This window comes from Brassica napus, chromosome A3 (genome assembly GCF_020379485.1).
Source record: "Brassica napus cultivar Da-Ae chromosome A3, Da-Ae, whole genome shotgun sequence".
Lineage (NCBI taxonomy): Eukaryota > Viridiplantae > Streptophyta > Magnoliopsida > Brassicales > Brassicaceae > Brassica > Brassica napus.
In genome coordinates, this window is record NC_063436.1 from 20,439,215 (window position 1) to 20,464,677 (window position 25,463).

Here is a 25,463-nt window from a genome sequence, read left to right on the forward strand (position 1 = left end):
TTGGTTCGCAGAATCTATATGAGTCTGTTTGTTGATGACAAAAAAAAAAAAAAAAAATAAGCAAAATTATCTAAAATCATGGAGAACATGACAAATAAGCAAAATCACTTCATAAATAATAGTGTAGATTTTATCAGTTGATTTTCATCATTCAGATATTAACATCATAATTCTTATTTACACATTTTTTAGGATAAGAATTTAATTTAGAAAACATTGTATTATTGTAAAACGTTATCGTCACATTTACTATCAAATTATATATAAAGTTATACAAATTTTAATATATAATATCTATAGGTATATACGGATAACGGTTAGCATGATCAACTTATTGCACAAGTAAATGACAAACTATTGTTCATATTTTTTTCTTCGATTTTAAGGCATCCATGTTGTCTAATTTTCTCCAAGCTACACTCATCAAGGAGAGTAATGGCATTCTCTTTGATATTGACCATTTCAGCAGCTTCTTTAAAGCTTGCTCTTTCCATCGTATCCCTATATTATGTAATAAAGAGGTTGATGCAGTGGCAAAATCAACTCTCTTATCTCTAAACTTGACAATTTTTTGTGGTGGGTAAACTTGCTTTTATTTTAATGAATCGTAGCTCGGTCAAAAAATGTGATGAATTTTAATAATATTCGTTTGGTCTTTATCACATTATTGTTTCATTGTAACAAAAGCAGTCTAGGATCATCGAAAATTAAATGAGATGTGCTAATTTAGAAAACAAGGTAAACATTATTGTTTCTTATTTTGTATATACGAATAAGTAAATATAAAATATACAATACATAATAACTAAACATCTTCATATATATTAAAATAAAAAAAACATTATTGTTTGTCGGAAAATTTTAAGAGGCAAACACATAAGAAACGGTTCTTTTAAGTCGACAGATGATGATTTTCCACAATAAAGGTAGATGATGACAAACTTAGTTTACGATAATACTTTTCGTGTGTGACTGTATATAAAAATGAGAGCAACTTAGAAAATTTAACATTCGATTTAGATTAAGTCTACAACTATTTGTTAGATGTTTTTTTGTTGTTGTTCAGAAAAAAAAAGATGTTGTTTTGTTAAAAATAATTGAGGTGACATATCGTTATAAGCTAAATTATAACAAACTTAAACAAAAAATCTATTTTATGATTTTAAGTAGGGGTGTTCAATCCGGATATCGGTTCGGTTTCGGTTCGGTTATTTTCGGTTTTCGGTATTTTGGTTAGTAAAATATAACTACCATTCTAAATCCATATTTACTTCGGTTCGGTTCGGTTTATATACCGTCGGTTTTCGGTGTATTCGGTTTTATACCAAAAAACATAATTATTTTGTTTGAGATCATATTATATGAATTTTAGTCATATTGTCAACACAGTCATTTATTAAAAATATATTACATGTTTAAATAAATGAACAAAAAAGTAAAAATGCTTCTACCATCAAATAAAATAATCAAATCTATAACTAAAATCAAAGCTTGAAATTTTGAAAATAAAAATATGAAACAAAACAGAAACATGAAAGAAAAGTTTTTCCACTCTTCCATATTTAGTGTTCATTAAAGTCATGCTTTTTCAATTGAAAATTTTCCATCAAATTTATAATCTTCATATTAATTTAGTGAAGACTAAAATAAATCAAAAAGATCAAAAAAAGACTTAGAAAATAAGATGTCTGAATTGCGATGTATTGTTATTTAGTTATAGTTCAAGTGTTTTACAAATTAAAGTTTTTTATTACTATAAAATTATGGTAATAGTTATTAACACAAATTTAACTTATATAACAAAAAGATTTTCATGTATTGTTATAAATAGATACATATTTACATGTTTCTACTTTTAATCGGTTTTTGTTCGGTTTATTCGGTTTAATCGGTTATATACCAAAGCATATCCAAATCCTACGGTTTTTATAAAATTATATCCATTCGGTTTATATGGTATATATCAAAACCAAACCATATTGTCTATTTCGGTTCGGTTCGGTACGGTTCGGTTTTACCATATTGAACAGCCCTAATTTTAAGAGTTAATTAAATTTATGATTTGTAAAATAGATAGACAAGTTTAACATGATAAATATATAAAAAGTAAATTAATGTTTAGCTAAAAATGAATTGAACATTTTAAATATATTTAAATTATTTGTATATTTGTTTACCCGCCCGTAGGGCGGGTTTAACCCTAGTTACATATAAAATTCGCTTTAGGCCCCAAGAAAGGTTCGCACGGCACCGATCACAATGTAATTAAATTAGGCACTGATCACAAATTCACAATGTAACTAAATTAGTAATTGTATTACACAAACGGTTGCGACTCGAGTTACCCAAACTCTTGGCTCAAAACCATGCAGAAGCTCTTCAATGTTACTCGACTGACACATTCCATTTAGAACCTTGAACATTTCGTTCGGTTACTCAACTGACACATTTCATTTAGAACCTTGAACATTTCGTTCAGTTACGTTCTTATTAATTAAGAGTCTCTTTAAAAGATTTTCAAACTCTTAAAGGCTGTCAAGGGAAAAAAACCGAATCTCTAGTAGTTCTTTTACTAATATCTTATATTATTAATTATGATAATAATGTTTTAAATTCTAAAATGAATACTAATAACTTTTAAATAATAAATCATTATGATGCTAATCTACTATTATAAATGTATTGAAATAAAGTAAATACTTATAAGGGTAAGACAAGTGAAATATTTGAAATAAATTTAATTTGTTTTTTTATCTTGTAATAATACTTATTATTTTTATAATAGAATAAATAGTGCATAAAATATGTGACATATATCATTTGTAGTTCGCAAAATTTATCCAGTCACACAAGAAAATCATTTCACCTGTTTGATGCATGTTTTAATTTTTTTGCAACTTAATTGTTTTCTTTACAGTTCTGCATTAAGAAAAATCTTTACCAATCAAAACTCATTAAGATCTTGAATGTTTATCAACGGGAGAAGAAAAACACACTGCCAAATAGCAAATATGTCGCCATTTAATTACCTTTTTTGTTACTAATTCTTACAAATAAAATAATAATAATAAATTAGAAAAGGTAGGGCGGAACAAATTTGTTCTTAAACAACCCCTAAAGTCAAGATATGGAAGGTGATATCAAATGATCTATACTTAAAAAAAAACTCTAACTAAGATAAAAGAAAATGCAAAAGTTAAAAACAAATATTTTGGATATTTTATTTGTTTTAAATACAGTTTCATAAATATTATCCTCCTTTGTTTTCCTTTTTAAGCGAGTATCATCCATGTCCTAACAATATGAACTTGTTAATCCAACATTTTATACTTTTCAGAGTTGTAGTAACTCTTAGTTTCAAATATTATGAAGTGCGCATTCTTAATCATTCAATAATAAACAATTAAGCGTCTGTCCTAAAAACAATTCTGCATGCGGGAGTTTGAGAGATGGTGGGTGTATATTATTAGTAAGTGTGTTATCAAAACAAAACAGTAAACAAAAGTGTAGAAGTATCTACACTGAAATCTGAATGAATATCAGTATTAAAGTAGTTATTAGAAGCAAACAACAAAATAAACAACGGGAAGGTTTCTAAAGCATATGCCATAAACATAATGATGACATTTTCTCATTATAATAATGATTAGCAAACATAAACGAACAAGTGGCTCTATCACTATACAATTGGAGTTAAAATGTGAGTATATTAACATGTGGCCACCTGTAATTGCTACATTTGATGAATTCAGCAATGCATGAGGGACGAACTTCTCTTTGTGATAATAACTTCATTAGTTATGTTATGTAGTTGCATTTAACAAAAACAAATATGATGTGCACTACTAAAAGCATATGAGTATGTGCATTGGTCGTATTATTGAACAATAATTGTGTAGGCAATTTAGTTTTTCTATTTATTTTTGTTTTGTAAATTGCGCTGCAAACAAAGAACAAGCCTCGAAGCTCGAGATTCCACTGAACCTCTGACATACTACATATTATAGCTTAAAATATGAGATATATACGAATATAGTATGATATTACCAGTGGTGATTTAAAATTAATTGCTTTCGAATTTTATTGACTTGACAAAGTAAACACAGCATGAAATCGCATGACACTCCGCCAATTCTATTTTTAATATTCTGTTGTTCAACGATCTGTCGTGTACCAACCCATTATATCGGCTAGTCAAAGTCCACATTTTGCATTAGTTAGGACTAATTTAGTGCCCATCAACTGGGCTGTCGAGAACGGTCTCCAGTTAATAAGGCTTCGGCAGCATCAGAATGGGGTTAACATCACTGCTATAGAAGAGACAATGAAGGCTCAAAAATTTCCTACAAGAGATTTTCTTACGTTTAGTCATCAGCCTCGGTAAAGCAAGGGCGGATCTAGAAACAAACATAATTGGGGGCACATAAATTTTCTTCACTGCATTTTAGTTTTGGGTTAGTGGCATTTATTATAGTATTTGTCAAAGAAAGTTAGAAATTCGGGGCACGTGACCCCGTACACTACTCTATCCGTCCGCCACTGGCCTCAGGCCTGAGCCACTGTTAAAAAAATTAAATGCCACATTCTCCCATTCTTAATAGATTGATATTTTAAAGATTTTTTTTTGTTTTAAATTAGATGACATTTTAAAATTTCTATGTAAAATATATTAACAACTTTTATTATATGACCAATGGTATTATAAAATCTATTTTATTATTCGTCAAATTATGTTTAGGTGAATGATAAATTATGTTCTTTTTAAATGTAAATAATTACTTATTTCTTTATGAACAATGGATATTCTTTGGTTTAGAATACAATGTAGATATACAACCATAAAAAATAAAAATTTAACGATTGCACGAATATCAAATATAGTAGAGAAACAATAATATCTTCAAATTCGTATTGTTGTTGTCTCCTTGATGCATATTGTGATTTCAACGATATATTTTGATACCAAAAATAAATATAAATTCTGGAAATTTCTTTTTTTTGTCTGAATTCTGAAAGTAAATTATTCATTCATTCTTGAAATCCTCTTTCATAGTTTTTTTTTTCTGGTGGACGTTGTTTTCTTAAAAAAAATCTGTTAAGATTTGTTTCAAACATCAAAAAGTCATCATACAATCACAATAACCACCAAAAACACTTGATTGATTAAACTTAATTGGGTAGGTTGTCTTATCGATCATGGCAAAAACATACATGCAGTAGATTGTAACAACAAATTGGAAGAAAGAATTTAATCCGCCATAAATTAAATTGAAAAACTTCTAAACTAGAGAAAAGAACAAAAAAAAAACACATAAGCATATTACTATCCCATCGACTCATTTATTCATGCCTTGATTGGATAACTGAGAGAAGAACGCAATCGCATCTCAATCGCTACTATCAGCTCTCTCTAACCGAATACTATGTTATATGCAGTGCCGGTCCTAGGGAATACAAGACTAGAAGCAAGTTTTAAAAAATTGGCCGTTTATCAGTGGATTCGAACCCAGGTTGGGAGAAGAGAATCTTAAACCCAGGCCGGCTCTGGTTATATGACCACTGCTTTGATATTCTTTTGATAGAAAAATGCCCAAAAAAACTATATTAAAATTGAAGAGTTATCATACGGCTTACAAGTTACAGGTTTCCAACCTGTTGAAAAATGAGAAAAAGGCCTCAAAACGTTTTATATCTCTAAATGATTTCTTATGACGAAAAAGGTCTCATAAAACTTGGCCCAAGATTTATTTCTTATGATAAAAGGCCCAATAATATATAAATGTCCCTTAGAGCTTTCTCATTTCTTCAATTTTCTGAACAACGTTAGAAGAAAAAACGACGAGTCCGAGAGAGAGTCGAAAGAGGTAAAGAGTTGCTTTGATCTTTCTCTTTGCAATTTCGTTTCTGATCTCAAAGTTTGCAACTTTATGATCTTCTATCTTTTGGGATTTTTTTCTTATGGCGCTTACAGTTTTTTTTAGGCTTGTTAGTTTCATTTGCTTTGGTTTAGGGGTTCATGCAAACTAAACTCTAACCCTTGATTATATTTTTATATTTGTCTTTAAAGTTCTCACATTTTTGAGGTTATTATTGTATAGTATCTTGCTTACCAGTTAATTCACCATCTGAGTTTGTGTGAGAGAGAGGTTGATACAATGCGTTATGCACAGCTTGTTATTGGCCCAGCAGGCAGCGGAAAGGTTTGTTTCTTTTTCATACAAAACCATCTCTGCATTTCTTTATTTTTTTTTAATACAAGAATCCATGTTGAAGTTTATGTTTTTGTGGAGCAGTCAACTTATTGCTCATCTTTAAACCAACACTGTGAAACTATCAGACGAACAATGCACATAGTTAACTTGGATCCTGCTGCAGAAGTCTTTAACTATCCTGTGGCAATGGGTGAGTTCTCACTTCTCTGCTTCTTCAATGTCCCTGTTTTTCTTTCTTTTTAATTTAGTTTCACAATGATCCTCTTGTCTGGATGCAGATATCCGAGAGCTTGTTTCCGTTGATGTTGTTATGGAGGAGCTTAAATGTGGTCCCAATGCTGCTCTCATCCGTTGTATGGAGTATCCTTTTAGGCCTTTAGCAGTCTATGTGATTTTGTTTTTCGTGAAGAAACCTTAACTTTAATTCAAAGGTACCTTGAGGACAGTCTATATAATTGGTTGGATGAAGAGTTGGAGAATTTCACAGACGATGACTACTTAGTCTTTGACTGTCCAGGTGTCTCTACTCTCTCTTATAGCTCTTAAAGACTTTATCTACATCTGTAGTCCATGATTGTTGTTTTTAACTTTTATGTTGTGTGGTTATAGGCCAGATAGAGATTTTTACACATGTACCTGTGCTCAAAAACTTTGTGGAGCATTTGAAGAAGAATGACTTCAGTGTCTGTGCTGTCTATCTGCTTGACTCTCAGGTTTTTCTTCCCTTAACTTTTGAGTTTTTAGTGAAAAAAAAAACATTTAGTGTTTTTGAGATAGAAGAGAATGTATCTTGGACCAGTTTGTAACGGACGTAACCAAGTTTATCAGCGGATGTATGGTATCTCTTTCTGCAATGATACAGCTTGAACTGCCTCATGTTAACATCCTCTCTAAGATGGATCTCTTACAGGATAAAAGCAACATTGAGGAGTGAGTCTTGCTTTCTCCCTTCTTCTTCTTTGTTTACTTTTTTTTGTTTCCCTGAAATTTATAATAGTATCATTTGCTTGTGTTGTTTTAACATAATAAAAAGATATTTGGATGCGGAGCCTCGCACAATGCTGGCTGGGTTAGACCAAAGGATGGCTCCTCAATTTGCAAAACTGAACAAAGCCTTCATTGAATTGGTAATGGCTCTTACACGTTGTTGAAACCGAGTTGAATGTTGGATCATGGGAACCTGATTTTGAATTGTTTGTTTTGAAGGTGGAGCAGTATAGCATGGTGAGATTCACACCACTTGATTTGAGGAAAGAGAGGAGGTAAACTCAAAACCAATTACTTTTTTAGCTTCTTGCATGTTTAATTTTAGTATGAAAATGAAAATGTACCTGATAAATGTTTTGTGGGGCAGCATACAATATGTACTGTCTGAAATCGACAAGTGCATTCAGTTTGGAGAAGATGCTGAAGTCAAGATCAGAGAACTTGATGAAGACATGGATCAACTAGAGCTCTAGAAGAGTAGTGGCTAGTTAGTAGACTGAAGTGCCTCAGAACTAATTTCTCAGCTGTGGGTTTGATCATTAGATGTATTACTCTTTGCATTTTAAATTTCAGATACTGAATGTTAAACCTGAGTTAAAAGACGACTGCAAATTCACGATATTATAACAAGAGTATAAGTTGTTTAATCATATATGATATATAACGTTTGCCAACATTTTGCCAAAAAAGTTCTAACAAGAGTATGAGTTGTTTAATCATATATGATAAACAACGTATGCTAACATTTTGCTAAAAAAGTTAAATCAAAAATTGATAATACATTATTGATTGGTTGAGCAATGAGCATGAATATAGGCTTAAGATCAAACTATAAAGACTAATTGATGAAAAAGTCGAAAAGATTTAAGCTTAACATTCTCATACTCAAAATCCTCAAACGCAATTAAAATGTGAAAACATAAGTTTAAAAGTCTGGCAAAAAAAGTAACAAACTATAAGAGACATCCTGAGACGCTTTACTCTTCGTCGTCCTCATCCTCATCGTCGCCACCAGCAGCTCCGTTCAGTGCCTTTACTCTCTCGATCAACTTGTTCTTCCTCTCTTCATAGGTCAACTTCTTCAAGTTGTACCTGTTTATAGATCAAAACACACAATAAGACACCAATGCACCAAGACGAGCCAATAGTATTAAGAAAGAATGAAATGCTCTCACCTCTTGTGTGTCTTGGGAGCAGGTTTCTCAGTCTTCTTGGGGTTGGGGTCTGCACGGATGGCTGCATGAACCTTCTTGTACAACTCCTCCATGCTCTCGGCATCAACTCCTTTCTTCAAGTACTGACTGAAGTGAGTCTGAAACTTCTCTGGCTCATCCTCATTCAACATCTTCATGTAGTTTGAGACGTGACCACCGTAGATGTAGTTCCTGTGGATCTCAGCATCGAGCTGTTTGTTCTCCTTGTTGAAACCTGCAAATCTCTTGTCACTGTGAGGGATATCAAGTCCTCCGTCCAACGCACCCTACAGTTAAACCATAAACAAACCCAAAAGAATATTAAAGCTTGTCATGTAAACACAATACAACAGATAAGAACAATGATAAAACATTACAGCAATTTATATACCTTGAGTGCACCGAAGACACGGTTCCCAGTGGTGGTTCTGATAAGACCAACATCAAGAAGAGCACGGAATGGTCTCCTGGACTCGGTTGGCTCAACGGAAAAGTCCTCTCCGGTAGCCTGTTCATGATTTTGTACGGTTAGAGATCACAGCAAGAGATAAAGCTCAAACCAGATACAAGAAACAAAAGCACCAACAAACCTCAAGGTTGCCCTCATACTCTTCATCCATTTCCAACATCTTCAGAACACGGCGAGCCAATAGAAGCCCGGTGCAGTAAGCTGTGTTTCACAAGGGTACTAACTATTTAGCAAGACAGAACAAATCAACTATAACAAGAAAACTAAAGCAAACGACTGATCAGTACCAGCAGCGTAGTTAGTAAGACCAACGGTGAGACCATACTGAGGCAGCTCATGAGCGTAAGCAGAAGCCTTGACAATGTCACCGGCGATGCTTGCGGACACGATCTGTGCGACTATGTCTTTGTTGGTGAAGCGGACAACAAAACGGTACTTTGGTGTGTTGTACTTGTTCTTGTCTTGGTTGATGAGACGGATCCTTGCTCTGTAGTCAGTCTTACCATCTGCACAAAAATGAACAAACTATCAGAACGGGTTGAACACAGACAATATCAACAAGAAAGTAATGCAGAGTCAAATAAAAATACCTCTCCTTCTCCTGAACTTGACTTGGTACCTCTTGAAGTAAGCGTTCGACTTGGATGGCTTCACAAACACCTATCAATATAAAAAAAAAATCTTATATCGTTAGACTATCATATAAAGCCCAAGTTCTAACGATGAAGCTGTTCTTCCTAAAGAAGCAAAGATCTATGTGAAAGATCGTAAAGGTACAGCCTTTAAACATCAAGACCAAAACCCATTAAGATTATAGCAGAGCTCAAGAATTCTCGTTACCAAAGCTCAGACAAATATGAAAATATCTAAAGAAACGCTGGAGAAAACTAATGTAGGAGATTTCCATATTAAACGAAATGAAAAGCAGAATCTTATTGTTTGAGAAAATTAAGAAGAAAATAAGAAGGCGGAGAGATGGAAGCTAGGGCGTACCATTGTTTGAAGCTAAGCGGAAGCTTTGGGTGTGAGCTGAGAGTGTCGTGAAGACAAGAGGCGGAACATAAACCAAAATGCAAGATCTTATAATGAAAAACCCTAGATGACTCCTTCTTGGGCTCTCTCCCTTTATTCCACGGCCACGATTTATCTGGGCTTAATCATGTTCTTACGGTCTACATCGGTATAATGATTCTGCAAGGGCTCATTAGTCTTTATATTTGGGCTTTTGTCTTCCCAAACTATTCTGAGTTAAGCTTATTTAGCTCGAAAATGTTTTATAAAATGCAATAACTCAACAATATTTTATTTTATTGGTTTCTGATATTTTTTTTTTGTCAACAAGAGTTTGTAATTATTTATCTGATGCAAATATGTGTTGGACTATTATCTTAATATTTTGGGTGTGACATTATTATGAGACTTTTTCTGTAATGATGGTATTTTTTTTGAAACAGAGTACAAATGATGGAAACTGAATAATATGTGGTAGCTTAAAACAAATGTACAACTTAGAAATTTGTAACTAGTTTGTGTAGTTCTTGAGCATGTGGCTCATGACTGGTAATCAGTGTTTTAGTGTAACTACTGCAGCAATATATAGCTACGACTTGAATGTAGTAATTGTGATTACTAGATTAAGTGTGGGAATTCCACCAATATTATATCTTGGTCTTTCTTTACCACCAAAACAGTTACCAGTCATGATTATAAAACCCACAACCGCCTACCCACTTGAAAGAATTTGAAACCTCTTTCATACAGGCAGATCACAATTCATAAAATGTATATCATTTTTAGCTGCTGGTGCTCGGTTTCCGGGATTCAAGAGCTACTACCATGGGGCCATTGTGATGCTGTGTATTCTCATGGTCATGAACTCCTAGTAAATATATTTTTTTTTGTTTGAGAAATGTAAATACTTTTTTTTTTTGTTTCCTTAAGGTGAAGGAGGATTTGGTACCTCGAAACTAAGAGAATTGACAAAGCTATTTTTTCTTAGGCTGAATTGGTATCATATATTCCTATGGTGCACTAGGCAAGGAACCCGTGCGATATTGCACGGAAACTCATTTCGTAAAAAATAATATGCCATATTTTATATATTTTCTTTGATTTCTTTGAAATTACGTAAAAATATATGTATGGTAAAAGAATGATTACATGGTGTGGTTAGAATACTTAAATTTATGAAAAACATAGTTACAGTTAGCAAGGAATTTTTATAAATTAAAAAATAAATTATAATTCAAAAATTTAGAGTTGTGTTAGTGCGGCAGTATAAATTATATTTTCATTAAAATTAATTTGTGAAAGTCGGTTGATAAATGATTTTTTTTTTACTACAAAAGATAGAATATAAAATGATAGTATGTAAAATTGAACAAATAAGAAAAAGACACATTTCATATACCATTTTCCAGGAAAAAAGGAGAAATAAATGAAAAGATATATCTTTACATACTTATTTGGTCTGTTTTAAAGGATAATAAATAAAATTAACCAACTAACAAAATTAACATTAATTAAAACCTATGCAATTTTAAAGATGAAAGAATTCACCTTCAAATATTTTTTATTTTTTTTTGGTATTATTAGTAATAAGTGTATTATTTACTTGGGGATATAATCTAGAATATGTGAGTTATGAACTTGGATAATGATAAAATCACGCATGAAATCTCTTTCTTAAAAAATAATTTGACAAATAAAATTTTTTTTTTTGTGTTTTAGGCTAAGATACATAAATACCAAATGAAAATTCTCGTATTTGTATGTATATATTTTGAAGATCTTTGTTGATTGTTTGAAAATGGAATTTTCTCTTTATTTCTATAATTTATTTGCTTCTAATTATAATTTGTCAATATGTACAATTTCTATATAGAAATTTGAGGGTTGCAATGATTAACAACCATAACATTGCAATGGTTGACCAATTATCATAATGGTTATCACCAAAAATTGCAATGGTCCATAACTCAAGTCTAACATTACCAATAATTACAAGGGTTGTCATTAAGAATTGCAATGGTTCATCACTAAAATATACTATTATCAATAGTTGTTGTTGTTTATCATAGTTGTAATGGTTCACCAACAAATATGTTAGTATCATCAGTGGTTGCAATAGATTATAAAAGTATAAAATAATAAAATTATCCAGAAGTTAAATTATCAAAATATTTTTTAGATAATTTTAATATTCTTTAAATGCATATAAAATTGATATGAAAATGAACTAAACAATAACTATATCAAAAACTTATAGAAACATTTAGAAAAAAAATATCATGAGACATTTTGAGAACCCTTAAACAATATGCAGTTTTTAAAATGAAAAACACGTCTTCATAGAAAAATACAACTTTTTCAAAACCTATAAAAATTTATGATAAAAAGACAGGTTCGTATCATCGCTATGTGGTTGAGTAAACCTCTTTTCCTCTTACAACTTTTGTGCTGTACCATTTCATTGCGCTCCCAAAATCTATCACGCCGAATCTCTTAGTGACCCAGTTTTGGAATGCTTGTCCCCATATATGTTACTTTCTACGGTGCAGTCCAATGAGAACCCTAGTCTGTTATGTACGATGGAGATGGTTGCATTTGGTACTAGCTCACTGGTCATCGGCGCTGTTTATGGCTCTGAGCTTCACAAATCATTTTCCTCGTCATGCTAATTGTGAGAGTTACACTTTTGTGTGAATGGTAACGAGACGCTGTACACCAAAATCTCAGAGGTTATGTAAATAATCCAGTAAGAAACATCATTGGTCAGTTTCTCCGTTTCCATTTACACAACATTTTTTTTTGATATTTCAAATCTAAAGAAACATAAATCAGAAAGTTATTTTTCTCAAATAAATCCTTCGTAAAAAAAACTTTGGTCTTCTTATTATAATTTTTTTAAATATACAAAATAGTAGTTTCTTATACATTTAATGTCTATTTGACATTTTAAAAAGAAAAAAAATCAGAAATTAGTTTTTCAAATATTCATTCCCTTTAAAAATAACATTAGTCTTATTGTTGCAATTTTCTTTTTAATAATATATTTAAGTAGTAGTTTTCTTAGGCGGATGATCTAGACCACGACTATGTTTGTATGTGAAGATACCTCAAAGTAGAAATACAGGACCAGGTTCGTAAAAAGTAAAACCACCTTTGAGCATAGACCAGCATTTGGATTCAACAATAACTCAACCTGCATGCTTATGTTCACCATTCTTCTTGAAGACGGCTCTTACGGGAACGTTCCCTTGGCCTGCTTGTACCCAAGTTGCATGTTACATAAAATATATTAGATAACAATCGACATAATTCTAAGGAAAGAGTTTGAGCCAAAAATCACAAGTTTGAAATTATATATACCAGAGAAAGTGCAGACCAGTCCCTTTTCCAAACAAACCTTTTGTGACACACTATCATAAGGTTGATTCCTCCATCGTACAATAACAAACTTATTGTCTTCAAACTCTGTGAAATTAACTTTGTCGTTTCCATATTGACGTATTGTCACCAGCCCTCTAAACCATTTTGTAGGTCAGGGTTCACGATGATCCCTTCATTGTACTGTGGCTTCTTAGGGTTTCCTAGACACTACACCAGGACATGATGTGATCAATGTGAGCTTGGTGTTGATGTGATGGTTATACTTTACTAATTGAGAAGTTCTCTCCTATAATCACACAATACCAAAGGCAAGAACATGGACTATTTATAGTTTTTCAAAGATCAAATTTAAAATAGTTATTTTAAGTTAATTTATTTTAAAAGACATGTCATTACAAAAAAACACCACAATGCATTATGAAAACCTTCTTAATACATATACAAATTTAATACATTATTAGAATATAAATACACATTTATTATAAATATTGCATAATGAAAATACACATAATTAGAGAAAGACACTAATTTGGATATTTTAACAATTTTTTATTACTAAAACTATTCTAAATGGAAGGTATGGGATATCAAAATATATAACCGTCTTCTCTCTGAGCAATAAGAGCATGTTTATTAGTGAGACCCATTAGTGTCTCTTAGGTGGATTGTAATGATTTTTTAATTATTAAAATTATGATAAGAGATTTTGCTAAAAGATAGTTAATTATTGGAGTTTATTGGTGGTAGCTTAATTAAGCTTCTTAACAATTAAAAAAGATTAAAATCAGAGAGAATGGAAGGATAGAGAGAATGTGAGATTAAAATCAGAGAGAATGGCTTGTGATCAAAAGAAAGTGAGATGGCAATGGCTTGTGATCATAATGTTAAGTATATATAAGAACATCAACGACAAGAGTGCAAAGACCCGTGAACTCCAAAGACCCGTGAACACTATACAAAGACAGCAACAGTCGCCGGACAGTCTTCAAACGACGACAAGACCCACCGCGGTTTTCCTTCGTCGCCGAGCCCCACCGATAGAGCCGTCGTCGTTCCGTCAAGGAGAGCCACGGAAAGGAGGGAATCGCCATCGATTCGTCTTTCGCAGAGAGAGGAGAGAAACGAAACAACACTCGAACAAATGAAAAAAGATGAAACGGTGGGAGCGTGTTTTTTTCTTTCCCCAGTAGAATTGCGACACCTGGCAAGAAGGGACGGTGCCTTCACGCTCCTAATTAAGGTACGTCTCAAGCTTAAATCACATGTTTCCTTTAATTAAATAATCCATTTATGTTAACAACCTCACCTAAAGAACGCCTATAAACATGCTCTAAAGACGCGACCTATGTAACTACCGCTTTTCTTGCTTTCTTTCGTTTTTAGTCATAACACATCTACTGTCTTCATAACGATATTGGCGAGTTTGAATTTCTTCAATCGATGTCACCTTTTTGCATATTTTTCGATCCATGGCGGTTTTGACCGGTTATCGATATCTCTGGCAGTGATATTAACATGATTCTTCTTCCTATGGTTATCGGAGTGTTCCACATCGTTTTTGGTTGTTAAGGATTCTAGACTCTGTTTTGTTCTATGATAACAGAGTAAAAACAGTTTGCAATATCACAATCTTGTGATTATCAATATCACGGTGCTCTCTTTAATAACACAACTACTTTTTATTGTGTGAGAAACAATTACCTTAAATAGACTCGAAACAGTACAAAAGAACTAGACAAAGAGTTGTGTCTCTTCCTTAAGAGTTGTGTCTCTTCTTTCTCATGACTCTAAGTGAATAATTAACTTAATAACATATTACGATTCTTAATACATAAAGCGTATCGTAACGTACTTGGAAACTCAATTATTCGACCAACATTGGTGTGGTGTTTGTCTCCTTTTGTGCAGTAATAACTCTCACATTTATTCATAAACTTTTACAGTAGTTTCATATTGAAATGATACAACCTTTAAAGACATCTTAGTGAACAAACACAACTTTTAACAAAAATTGAGATCTTTATAAAAGCACACAACCTTTGGAATTAATTGGGATTGCTATGGCAAGAAGGGACGGTGCCTTCATGCTCCTAATTAAGGGACGTCTCAAGCTTAAATCACATGTTTCCTTTAATTAATTAATCCATTTATGTTAATAACCTCACCTAAAGAACGCCTATAAACATGCTCTAAAGACGCGACCTATGTAACTACCGCTTTTCTTGCTTTCTTTCGTTTTTAGTCATAACACATCTACAGTCTTCATGACGATATTGGCGAGTTTGAATTTCTTCAATCGATGTCACCTTTTTGCATATTTTTCTATCCATGGCGGTTTTGACCGGTTATCGATATCTCTGGCAGTGATATTAACATGATTCTTCTTCCTATGGTTATCGGAGTGTTCCACATCGTTTTTGGTTGTTAAGGATTCTAGACTCTGTTTTGTTCTGTGATAACAGAGTAAAAACAGTTTGCAATATCACAATCTTGTGATTATCAATATCACGGTGCTCTCTTTAATAACACAATTACTTTTTATTGTGTGAGAAACAATTACCTTAAATAGACTCGAGACAGTACAAAAGAACTAGACAAAGAGTTGTGTCTCTTCCTTAAGAGTTGTGTCTCTTCTTTCTCATGACTCTAAGTGAATAATTAACTTAATAACATATTACGATTCTTAATACATAAAGCGTATCGTAACGTACTTGGAAACTCAATTATTCGACCAACATTGGTGTGGTGTTTGTCTCCTTTTGTGCAGTAATAACTCTCACATTTATTCATAAACTTTTACAGTAGTTTCATATTGAAATGATACAACCTTTAAAGACATCTTAGTGAACAAACACAACTTTTAACAAAAATTGAGATCTTTATAAAAGCACACAACCTTTGGAATTAATTGGGATTGCTATGGCAAGAAGGGACGGTGCCTTCACGCTCCTAATTAAGGTACGTCTCAAGCTTAAATCACATGTTTCCTTTAATTAAATAATCCATTTATGTTAACAACCTCACCTAAAGAACGCCTATAAACATGCTCTAAAGACGCGACCTATGTAACTACCGCTTTTCTTGCTTTCTTTCGTTTTTAGTCATAACACATCTACTGTCTTCATAACGATATTGGCGAGTTTGAATTTCTTCAATCGATGTCACCTTTTTGCATATTTTTCGATCCATGGCGGTTTTGACCGGTTATCGATATCTCTGGCAGTGATATTAACATGATTCTTCTTCCTATGGTTATCGGAGTGTTCCACATCGTTTTTGGTTGTTAAGGATTCTAGACTCTGTTTTGTTCTATGATAACAGAGTAAAAACAGTTTGCAATATCACAATCTTGTGATTATCAATATCACGGTGCTCTCTTTAATAACACAACTACTTTTTATTGTGTGAGAAACAATTACCTTAAATAGACTCGAAACAGTACAAAAGAACTAGACAAAGAGTTGTGTCTCTTCCTTAAGAGTTGTGTCTCTTCTTTCTCATGACTCTAAGTGAATAATTAACTTAATAACATATTACGATTCTTAATACATAAAGCGTATCGTAACGTACTTGGAAACTCAATTATTCGACCAACATTGGTGTGGTGTTTGTCTCCTTTTGTGCAGTAATAACTCTCACATTTATTCATAAACTTTTACAGTAGTTTCATATTGAAATGATACAACCTTTAAAGACATCTTAGTGAACAAACACAACTTTTAACAAAAATTGAGATCTTTATAAAAGCACACAACCTTTGGAATTAATTGGGATTGCTATGGCAAGAAGGGACGGTGCCTTCATGCTCCTAATTAAGGGACGTCTCAAGCTTAAATCACATGTTTCCTTTAATTAATTAATCCATTTATGTTAACAACCTCACCTAAAGAACGCCTATAAACATGCTCTAAAGACGCGACCTATGTAACTACCGCTTTTCTTGCTTTCTTTCGTTTTTAGTCATAACACATCTACAGTCTTCATGACGATATTGGCGAGTTTGAATTTCTTCAATCGATGTCACCTTTTTGCATATTTTTCTATCCATGGCGGTTTTGACCGGTTATCGATATCTCTGGCAGTGATATTAACATGATTCTTCTTCCTATGGTTATCGGAGTGTTCCACATCGTTTTTGGTTGTTAAGGATTCTAGACTCTGTTTTGTTCTGTGATAACAGAGTAAAAACAGTTTGCAATATCACAATCTTGTGATTATCAATATCACGGTGCTCTCTTTAATAACACAATTACTTTTTATTGTGTGAGAAACAATTACCTTAAATAGACTCGAGACAGTACAAAAGAACTAGACAAAGAGTTGTGTCTCTTCCTTAAGAGTTGTGTCTCTTCTTTCTCATGACTCTAAGTGAATAATTAACTTAATAACATATTACGATTCTTAATACATAAAGCGTATCGTAACGTACTTGGAAACTCAATTATTCGACCAACATTGGTGTGGTGTTTGTCTCCTTTTGTGCAGTAATAACTCTCACATTTATTCATAAACTTTTACAGTAGTTTCATATTGAAATGATACAACCTTTAAAGACATCTTAGTGAACAAACACAACTTTTAACAAAAATTGAGATCTTTATAAAAGCACACAACCTTTGGAATTAATTGGGATTGCTATGGCAAGAAGGGACGGTGCCTTCATGCTCCTAATTAAGGGACGTCTCAAGCTTAAATCACATGTTTCCTTTAATTAAATAATCCATTTATGTTAACAACCTCACCTAAAGAACGCCTATAAACATGCTCTAAAGACGCGACCTATGTAACTACCGCTTTTCTTGCTTTCTTTCGTTTTTAGTCATAACACATCTACAGTCTTCATGACGATATTGGCGAGTTTGAATTTCTTCAATCGATGTCACCTTTTTGCATATTTTTCGATCCATGGCGGTTTTGACCGGTTATCGATATCTCAGTGATATTAACATGATTCTTCTTCCTATGGTTATCGGAGTGTTCCACATCGTTTTTGGTTGTTAAGGATTCTAGACTCTGTTTTGTTCTGTGATAACAGAGTAAAAACAGTTTGCAATATCACAATCTTGTGATTATCAATATCACGGTGCTCTCTTTAATAACACAATTACTTTTTATTGTGTGAGAAACAATTACCTTAAATAGACTCGAAACAGTACAAAAGAACTAGATAAAGAGTTGTGTCTCTTCCTTAAGAGTTGTGTCTCTTCTTTCTCATGACTCTAAGTGAATAATTAACTTAATAACATATTACGATTCTTAATACATAAAGCGTATCGTAACGTACTTGGAAACTCAATTATTCGACCAACATTGGTGTGGTGTTTGTCTCCTTTTGTGCAGTAATAACTCTCACATTTATTCATAAACTTTTACAGTAGTTTCATATTGAAATGATACAACCTTTAAAGACATCTTAGTGAACAAACACAACTTTTAACAAAAATTGAGATCTTTATAAAAGCACACAACCTTTGGAATTAATTGGGATTGCTATTATTAGTAGATTACAATTCAATGAACTGTATCCATTCCAGCAATGTAAATTTTTTGTTTGAGACATCATCTTTCTCATAACTGTTAGTCGATAAAATTTCATAAGAAAAAGAGAGTTGAATAAATTTAAACCCTATAGTACCATAAAAAACATTATGCAAAATCAAATGCTGTGAAATGTGCATGTGTGACTAATGAGAACGCTAATGGCATTTGCTATAGGATCTGTAGAATGGAAAGAAACAATATGTAACGTGAATATTGCAACAATGACTTTCTGATCAGTGATTGATGAAGTAGGGAAGGTATGTAAGGCTTTGCAACGTGTGATCGTGAGATTGATCGTTTAGCTGAATAATAAGATTCTGGAATAGTTAACCAGAGGCTTTCTAGACTAAAATAATTGATTTGTGATGATCAACATATTTAAGAAACATAAAGAGCATAATCAGACCAGCTAAACCAACAATGCTAACCAATATTAATTAATAATAAAAAAAAAGAAAAAAATTGATTCATAATCGTTTGGAACACCCTCATTAGACATCACTTTTTGCTTTCTTAATTTCAGATAAAGAGTTAAAAGTCTATTTTGCATACTCAAGATTTTTATGTATTGTCTAATCCATTGAATTGTTCGAAAGGTTATATCAGACTCTGATAATGAATGATTGATTGGTTGAGCAATGAACATTAAAGTACGAATAAGATCAAACTATAAAAATTCCAAAATCATGAAAATGTCAAAAAAAAAATTAACTTCTTGATAGAAAATAGCAATCCTCATACTCAAAACGGACATAAAATGTGAAAACACGAGCTTAATGTTTTAAGTCTGGCAAAAATGTAAAAAGCTACAAGAGACATCAGGAGAAAGGCTTATGACGCTCTACTCTTCGTCGTCCTCATCATCATCATCAGCACCAGCTGCTCCGTTCAATGCCTTGACTCTCTCGATCAACTTGTTCTTCCTCTCCTCGTAGGTCAACTTCTTCAAGTTGTACCTGTTTTATCAGTCAAAACCACACAATCAGGCACCAATGCACCAAAAGCATTAAGAAAGAATGAAATGTTTTTGTAAATGATTTACCTCTTGTGTGTCTTGGGAGCAGGTTTCTCAGTCTTCTTGGGGTTGGGGTCTGCACGGATGGCTGCATGAACCTTCTTGTACAACTCCTCCATGCTCTCAGCATCAACTCCTTTCTTCAAGTACTGACTGAAGTGAGTCTGAAACTTCTCTGGCTCATCCTCATTCAACATCTTCATGTAGTTTGAGACGTGACCACCATAGATGTAGTTCCTGTGGATCTCAGCATCGAGTTGCTTGTTCTCCTTGTTGAAACCGGCAAATCTCTTGTCACTGTGGGGGATATCAAGTCCTCCGTCCAAGGCACCCTACAGTAACAATAAACAAACTCATGAAACACACAACACAACAGATAAGAATAAGGTATTACAACAGTTATATATTACCTTGAGTGCACCAAAGACACGGTTTCCTGTGGTGGTCCTGATAAGACCAACATCAAGAAGAGCACGGAATGGTCTCCTAGACTCGGTTGGCTCAACGGAAAAGTCCTCTCCGGTAGCCTGTTCATTATTTTAAAAGATTAGAGATTACAGCTAGAGACCAGTACATGAAACAAAAGTAAAAACATACCTCAAGGTTGCCCTCGTACTCCTCATCCATTTCCAGCATCTTCAGAACACGACGAGCCAAAAGAAGCCCGGTGCAGTAAGCTGGTTTTTACAACAATAAAGAAGTACTCTTTAGCAAGCTATAAAGACATAACCAGAAAACAAACTAAAGCAAAGGACTGATCAGTACCAGCAGCGTAGTTGGTAAGACCAACAGTGAGACCATACTGAGGCAACTCATGTGCGTAGGCAGAAGCCTTGACAATGTCACCGGCTATGCTTGCAGACACGATCTGTGCAACTATGTCTTTGTTGGTGAAGCGGACAACAAAACGGTACTTTGGTGTGTTGTACTTGTTCTTGTCTTGGTTGATGAGACGGATCCTTGCTCTGTAATCAGTCTTACCATCTGCACAAAAATGAACAAACCTATCAGAACAACGACAATAACAATCCAAAGAAAGTAATGAAGAATAAAATAAAAATACCTCTCCTTCTCCTGAACTTGACTTGGTACCTCTTGAAGTAAGCATTCGACTTCGAGGGCTTCACAAACACCTATCAATACAAATCAAATTATTTCATTAAGACTTTCATATAAATCCCTAAGATCTAACGATGTAACTGTTCTCCTCAAGCCGTGACCTATAAAACATAGCATAAAGGTACAGCCTTTATAAATCTAAGTCCAAAACCCATGAAGATTACAACCACAGACTCATGAATTCTCGTTAACAAAGCTCAGAAGAATATGAAAATAAGCTGAGGAAACAGAGGAGAACCAATGCAAGAGACTTCTATACGAAATGAAATGCAGAATCAGATAGTTTGAGGAGAGATACCATGGCGGAAGAAGAAGATAGAGAGGAGAAGGCTAGGGCTTACCATTGTTTGAAGCTGAGGGTGTGAGATGAGTGACGAGAAGACAAGAGGCGGTATAACCCTAAATGCGAAGGTCTTATAATGAAAAACCCTAGACGACTCCTTCTTGGGCTGTCGCTTAATTCAACGGACGCGATTTATCTGGGCTGATTAATGTTTTAACGGTCTGGATTGGTATGTATTCTACAGAGGCCCATTAGACTTTATATTTGGGCTTTTGTGTTTCCAATCTATTCTGAGAGATTGAGGGTTTTTCTCATTCTAATATACCAACCAGTATTTTTAAAACCGACCGACCCGATGGCTGAACAGGGTTTGACCATGAACCGGTTGCATAACTGGATTAAATCTAATAATTGGTTCGATCATGAATCGTAGAGTTATTAAACTGATAAAAACATTAAAACTATCAAAAATCTATAAACCACTCATATATACACAAAATTAGTATATATTTATAATGTTTTATATTTTAAATTCATTTATATTTTAATTATGTATCATATTTACTAACATTATTTTTAAATTTATACAATAAAAATATATTAAACCAGATTATTGAATTATGTTTGACCCGGTCGAACCATATTGAATTGTGATCCAAAAATTTATCTCTTTCGTCTTCTGATCTGGTTTTAAAAGCACTGATACCAAGCTTATTTAGCGTGGACGGTGGACATGAAATGTTTTATAAAAACCAATAACTTAATGATAGCTATTAGCTAATGTTGCAGGTTGATTTTTGTCTATGATACCATATCAAGGAAAGACTACATGCTAAAGATGTTGGAGAAGAAGATGCAAAAGAAACGTTATGTTTTTCAATTAAACTAAAAATGTTAATTTTTTTTTTTTGTAACACTAACTAAAAATGTTAATATACATGAGAATTAGTAACAAACTAACAATGTTAACCAGACCAGCTAAACCAACAATGTTAATCAAAATATTTGTTTTTTTGGTCAAAATATATTTTTATTCATTTGTTGATTATAGAACTATTACATTTATACATCAAAACTTAAGAAACAAAATAGAGTAACTGAAACACCCTTCATTTATGACAATCCCTTCTCACTTGATAGTATTCTCTTCCTAGCTTTCTCAGCCTGCAAAATCATAGAGTCCAATTACTTCAAAGCATTATAAACAAAACAGAATATGGAAGTGTAACAAGCTGGAATGGCTAGTCTTCTATTCCAAGTACTAACCTGTTCCTTCCAATTCATTGAACTTATGATGATGGAAAGTACAATGGCTTGCACAGCGGATCCAACCACAACACCGCTCCACAGTCCTTTTCCGTTAAAATGACGATAGAAAGCTAAGTAAACTCCAACCGGAGCTCCTATGAGATAATAAGACACCACATTGTTCCAAGCTCCAATATGTTGCCAACCACTTCCCCTAGCAACACCATTTAGAATTGCAGTAAAGCCATCAAGGATGAAAGAAAGACAGAGCAAAGGAGCTATGTCAGCCACATAATCCACAACTTCTTTGCTGTTGCTGAATGCATAGCCTATGATATTCTTGCAGGTGAAGAGAAGTGTGGTGAAGAAAACTGACTCTACAAGCCAGAGACAAAGCCCTGATAATACTGATAGCCTAGCAACTTGAGGATTCCCAGCTCCCAAATTGTTAGACACACGTGTGCTGCAAGAAACCAATCACAAAATATTGAGGAAAGGAATTGTGGAGATGATTAGGTCTGAGAGTTTAAATCATACCTCACAGCCGCGGCCACTCCACCTGGAATTACATAGTGCAAAGCTGCTGTTGTAAAACTAAAATAAAAAAAATTGGATTAATAATCATCACTAGTAAAGAGAAAAAAAATAAGAAGAAGAAAAAGTATTTATATATGATACTTACCATATCGAAAGAACAGAGGTCTCAAGTTTTGGATTAGGAAGGAGACCTGACCAGAGTACGAGTAGCTCAAATAGCCACCATTCTAGGCTATAAAAAGACAAAAATGCAAGCGGGATGAGAGGAAGCCAGAGTGTATATAACCAGCACTGGTCCAACTAAATAGTTGTCCGAATGAGAAAAAAAATGTTTTCCTTATCAAAATAGCATTTATTAAATACTAAAAAACTCCCATTGAATAACGCAATAATTAACAAAACAATTTAAAAAATTAAAATATATATATTTTAGAATAGTATTACTGTGAATTTTATACCATAAATCCATAAACTCCACTTCTAAATATCTTAGCCCTAATTTTAAATTAACCCTAGGTTTATATATTTTAGACATTTTAATGAACACTATTTTGGTTTTATATAAAGAGCCGGTACTAGGAATTTACGGACTAGAAACAAAAAAAAAGGAGCTGGTTGTTGACCGTAACTTGGAACAAACATACCACTGGTCGAATGGGAACTTTAAGAAAATTGTGGCAGAAATTAATTTATAAAATAATCGGCTGGAAGCAGGTGGCTTTGTCCAAGGGCCGTCACCGCTTGTATACTATTTAGTCTATTTTATATTTTATGATAAAAACTTTTTTGGAATAAAAATATCGAAAATATTAGCTTTAAAGTGTAACTTGATCCACAAGAAACTTGAAAATGACTTACCAAACCATTGCAGCTGATGGGATTCCGTAGTGGAAGAATTGTTTGACGCAAGACACAAAATCATCAGATATTAAGCCGCGAGTCTTCTCACAAGATGTGGAGAATCTCACATAGCATGCGAGTATCAATGCATAAAACCAGAAAGACACACTAATAGCCATAGCAGCTCCATTGCTTCCCAGACCAAACACAGAAACCATAGTCCAGCAAACTGGGACATGGAACAAAAGTGTGGCTACGGCAGTGTAGAGCAGAGGCAAAACCAACGCTTGTGTCTGAAGATACCTAGTGAGTGGTATGACAACAGCTTGTCCGAACAAACCCGGTATGAGCCAAAAGGCGTAGGAGCCAGCGACTCTGGAGATGTCAGGGTCTTGTCCGAAGGAGACCAAAAGCTTCTCGATGTAAATCCAAAGAATTGATATGAGGAAACAGATTGGGATGTTAGAGGCGATTGCTGAGTATGTGTAGGTTCCGATTATTTCGTATCGTTTGGCTCCAAAAGCTTGGCCACAAAGAGTTTCCAAAGCACCCACTAAACCATACTGCACAAAGCGTTTTCAAGACTTGAGAATCAATTCAATTAGATTCTTGAATTAAAGAGGAGAGAATTTTGGCATAGTTATTACCAGAATACTGAAACCAGAGACATTTGTGAAGGAGGTGGCAAGAGCGACGCCGGAGAGCTGAAGCTCACCGTTGTGGCCGGCAACTATGACTGAGATGACAGGTAAAAGGTATTCAGCAATGGTCACGATGGCCATAGGAGCGGCTAAGAGGCTCAATTTCTTCAGTTCGACGGTGAGATGACCTTTTTGCCATGTCGTTTTACCTGGGACTAGCTCCTCGTCTCTCGGAAGAAATGGCTCTTCCATTATCGTCTTAGAAGTGTTGAAGTCTCTGCCTTTGATTTCAAGATAATTTGAATCTTTATAAAGAGAAGGAACCAATGTGTCAATGTCTGTGAAGACTTTTCTTTCTGTAAAATATAGGATTATTATTATTGAATTTAGATGACTTAAAAAAGAGAATTTAGATGACTTTTGGGTCGAGTTAAAAAAGGAAACACTCCACGAGGAAATTGGTGTGAACTTTCCATATCATGATATAATAAAGAGAAATTAAAATATATAATGAGGTCGAAATCTATGGGCATAAACACTATATTAGGTTAAATAACCGATTAAAATGTGTTGGAATCATGGGATGCATCAAGATTTATACGATAAGTTTTTTTTGTTAATCAGCAACTAGATTTTGACCCGCGCAGGCGCGCGGGTGTATATTTTGAAAAATATGTTGATATTTGTTTTTCATGTAATTATTAGGATTTGGAAAAATGAATCCGAGGAACATAACCGATACCGATCCAAAGATATAGTACCAAACCCAAACATAAATTGATTAAATATTCTAATTATTCAAAATTTTGTTATTTAGAGAACCGAATCTGATCCGAACCGAAGTATTTGGGTATCCGAATTTATCTAAAAATAGATTTATATACTTATATATATTAATTATTTTTAGATTTAACGTATATAAAACATCAAAAAAGATACTTTTAAATTGGTTTAAATACTTGAAAATATATATAGATAGTCAAAAG

The 25,463-nt window shown here is 33.5% G+C and overlaps 3 protein-coding genes across 5 annotated transcripts; 1 reads left to right on the forward strand and 2 right to left on the reverse strand.

The window, feature by feature from the left end:
* Positions 1–5,738: 5,738 nt before the first annotated feature.
* LOC106360098 (GPN-loop GTPase 3) lies at positions 5,739–7,849 on the forward strand. Its single transcript, XM_013799695.3, has 10 exons — positions 5,739–5,864; positions 6,099–6,200; positions 6,294–6,402; positions 6,491–6,572; positions 6,644–6,729; positions 6,822–6,925; positions 7,012–7,142; positions 7,246–7,339; positions 7,419–7,474; positions 7,567–7,849. The coding sequence occupies exons 1-10, from the start codon at positions 5,754–5,756 to the stop codon at positions 7,670–7,672; spliced, it is 981 nt and encodes a 326-aa protein (XP_013655149.2). The 5' UTR covers positions 5,739–5,753; the 3' UTR covers positions 7,673–7,849.
* Positions 7,850–8,044: 195 nt separating this feature from the next.
* LOC106361815 (60S ribosomal protein L5-1) lies at positions 8,045–21,404 on the reverse strand. 3 transcript variants are annotated; one of them, XM_013801615.3, is made up of 7 exons: positions 21,270–21,404; positions 20,873–20,942; positions 20,575–20,793; positions 8,983–9,062; positions 8,784–8,900; positions 8,375–8,679; positions 8,045–8,291 (listed from the first exon to the last, which is right to left on the reverse strand). In XM_013801615.3, the coding sequence occupies exons 1-7, from the start codon at positions 21,270–21,272 to the stop codon at positions 8,177–8,179; spliced, it is 909 nt and encodes a 302-aa protein (XP_013657069.2). In that variant the 5' UTR covers positions 21,273–21,404; the 3' UTR covers positions 8,045–8,176. The 3 variants fall into 3 exon arrangements, with proteins under 3 accessions (XP_013657069.2, XP_013657070.2, XP_013657072.1); XM_013801616.3 differs by lacking the exons at positions 20,575–20,793; positions 20,873–20,942; positions 21,270–21,404 and adding exons at positions 9,149–9,367; positions 9,452–9,521; positions 9,855–10,029; XM_013801618.3 differs by lacking the exons at positions 8,045–8,291; positions 8,375–8,679; positions 8,784–8,900; positions 8,983–9,062 and adding exons at positions 19,488–19,750; positions 19,837–20,141; positions 20,220–20,336; positions 20,407–20,486 and having other exon boundaries at positions 21,270–21,403.
* Positions 21,405–22,175: 771 nt separating this feature from the next.
* LOC106361816 (protein DETOXIFICATION 3-like) lies at positions 22,176–25,175 on the reverse strand. The gene is made up of 6 exons (XM_013801619.3): positions 24,484–25,175; positions 23,855–24,399; positions 23,142–23,228; positions 22,997–23,053; positions 22,478–22,922; positions 22,176–22,375 (listed from the first exon to the last, which is right to left on the reverse strand). Exons 1-6 carry the CDS (start codon positions 24,727–24,729, stop codon positions 22,325–22,327), a joined length of 1,431 nt encoding a protein of 476 aa, XP_013657073.1. The 5' UTR covers positions 24,730–25,175; the 3' UTR covers positions 22,176–22,324.
* Between the last annotated feature and the right edge of the window lie 288 nt (positions 25,176–25,463).

Excerpts from the sequence above, each read along its gene's own strand:
- LOC106361815 (XM_013801615.3), bottom strand. Across the intron at positions 20,794-20,872 it reads CAAGTTCAGGAGAAGGAGAG|ATGGTAAGACTGATTACAGA; the intron begins GTATTTTTATTT and ends ATTTTTGTGCAG. Across the intron at positions 8,292-8,374 it reads GCTCCCAAGACACACAAGAG|GTACAACTTGAAGAAGTTGA; the intron begins GTGAGAGCATTT and ends ATCTATAAACAG.
- LOC106361816 (XM_013801619.3), bottom strand. The coding sequence starts at position 24,729 with ATGGAAGAGCCATTTCTTCCGAGAGACGAGGAGCTAGTCCCAGGTAAA. Across the intron at positions 23,229-23,854 it reads CCATCAGCTGCAATGGTTTG|CCTAGAATGGTGGCTATTTG; the intron begins GTAAGTCATTTT and ends GTCTTTTTATAG. Across the intron at positions 23,054-23,141 it reads ACCTCTGTTCTTTCGATATG|TTTTACAACAGCAGCTTTGC; the intron begins GTAAGTATCATA and ends TTTTTATTTTAG.
- LOC106360098 (XM_013799695.3), top strand. The coding sequence starts at position 5,754 with ATGATAAAAGGCCCAATAATATATAAATGTCCCTTAGAGCTTTCTCAT. Across the intron at positions 5,865-6,098 it reads CCGAGAGAGAGTCGAAAGAG|TATCTTGCTTACCAGTTAAT; the intron begins GTAAAGAGTTGC and ends ATTATTGTATAG. Across the intron at positions 6,730-6,821 it reads CTTAGTCTTTGACTGTCCAG|GCCAGATAGAGATTTTTACA; the intron begins GTGTCTCTACTC and ends GTGTGGTTATAG.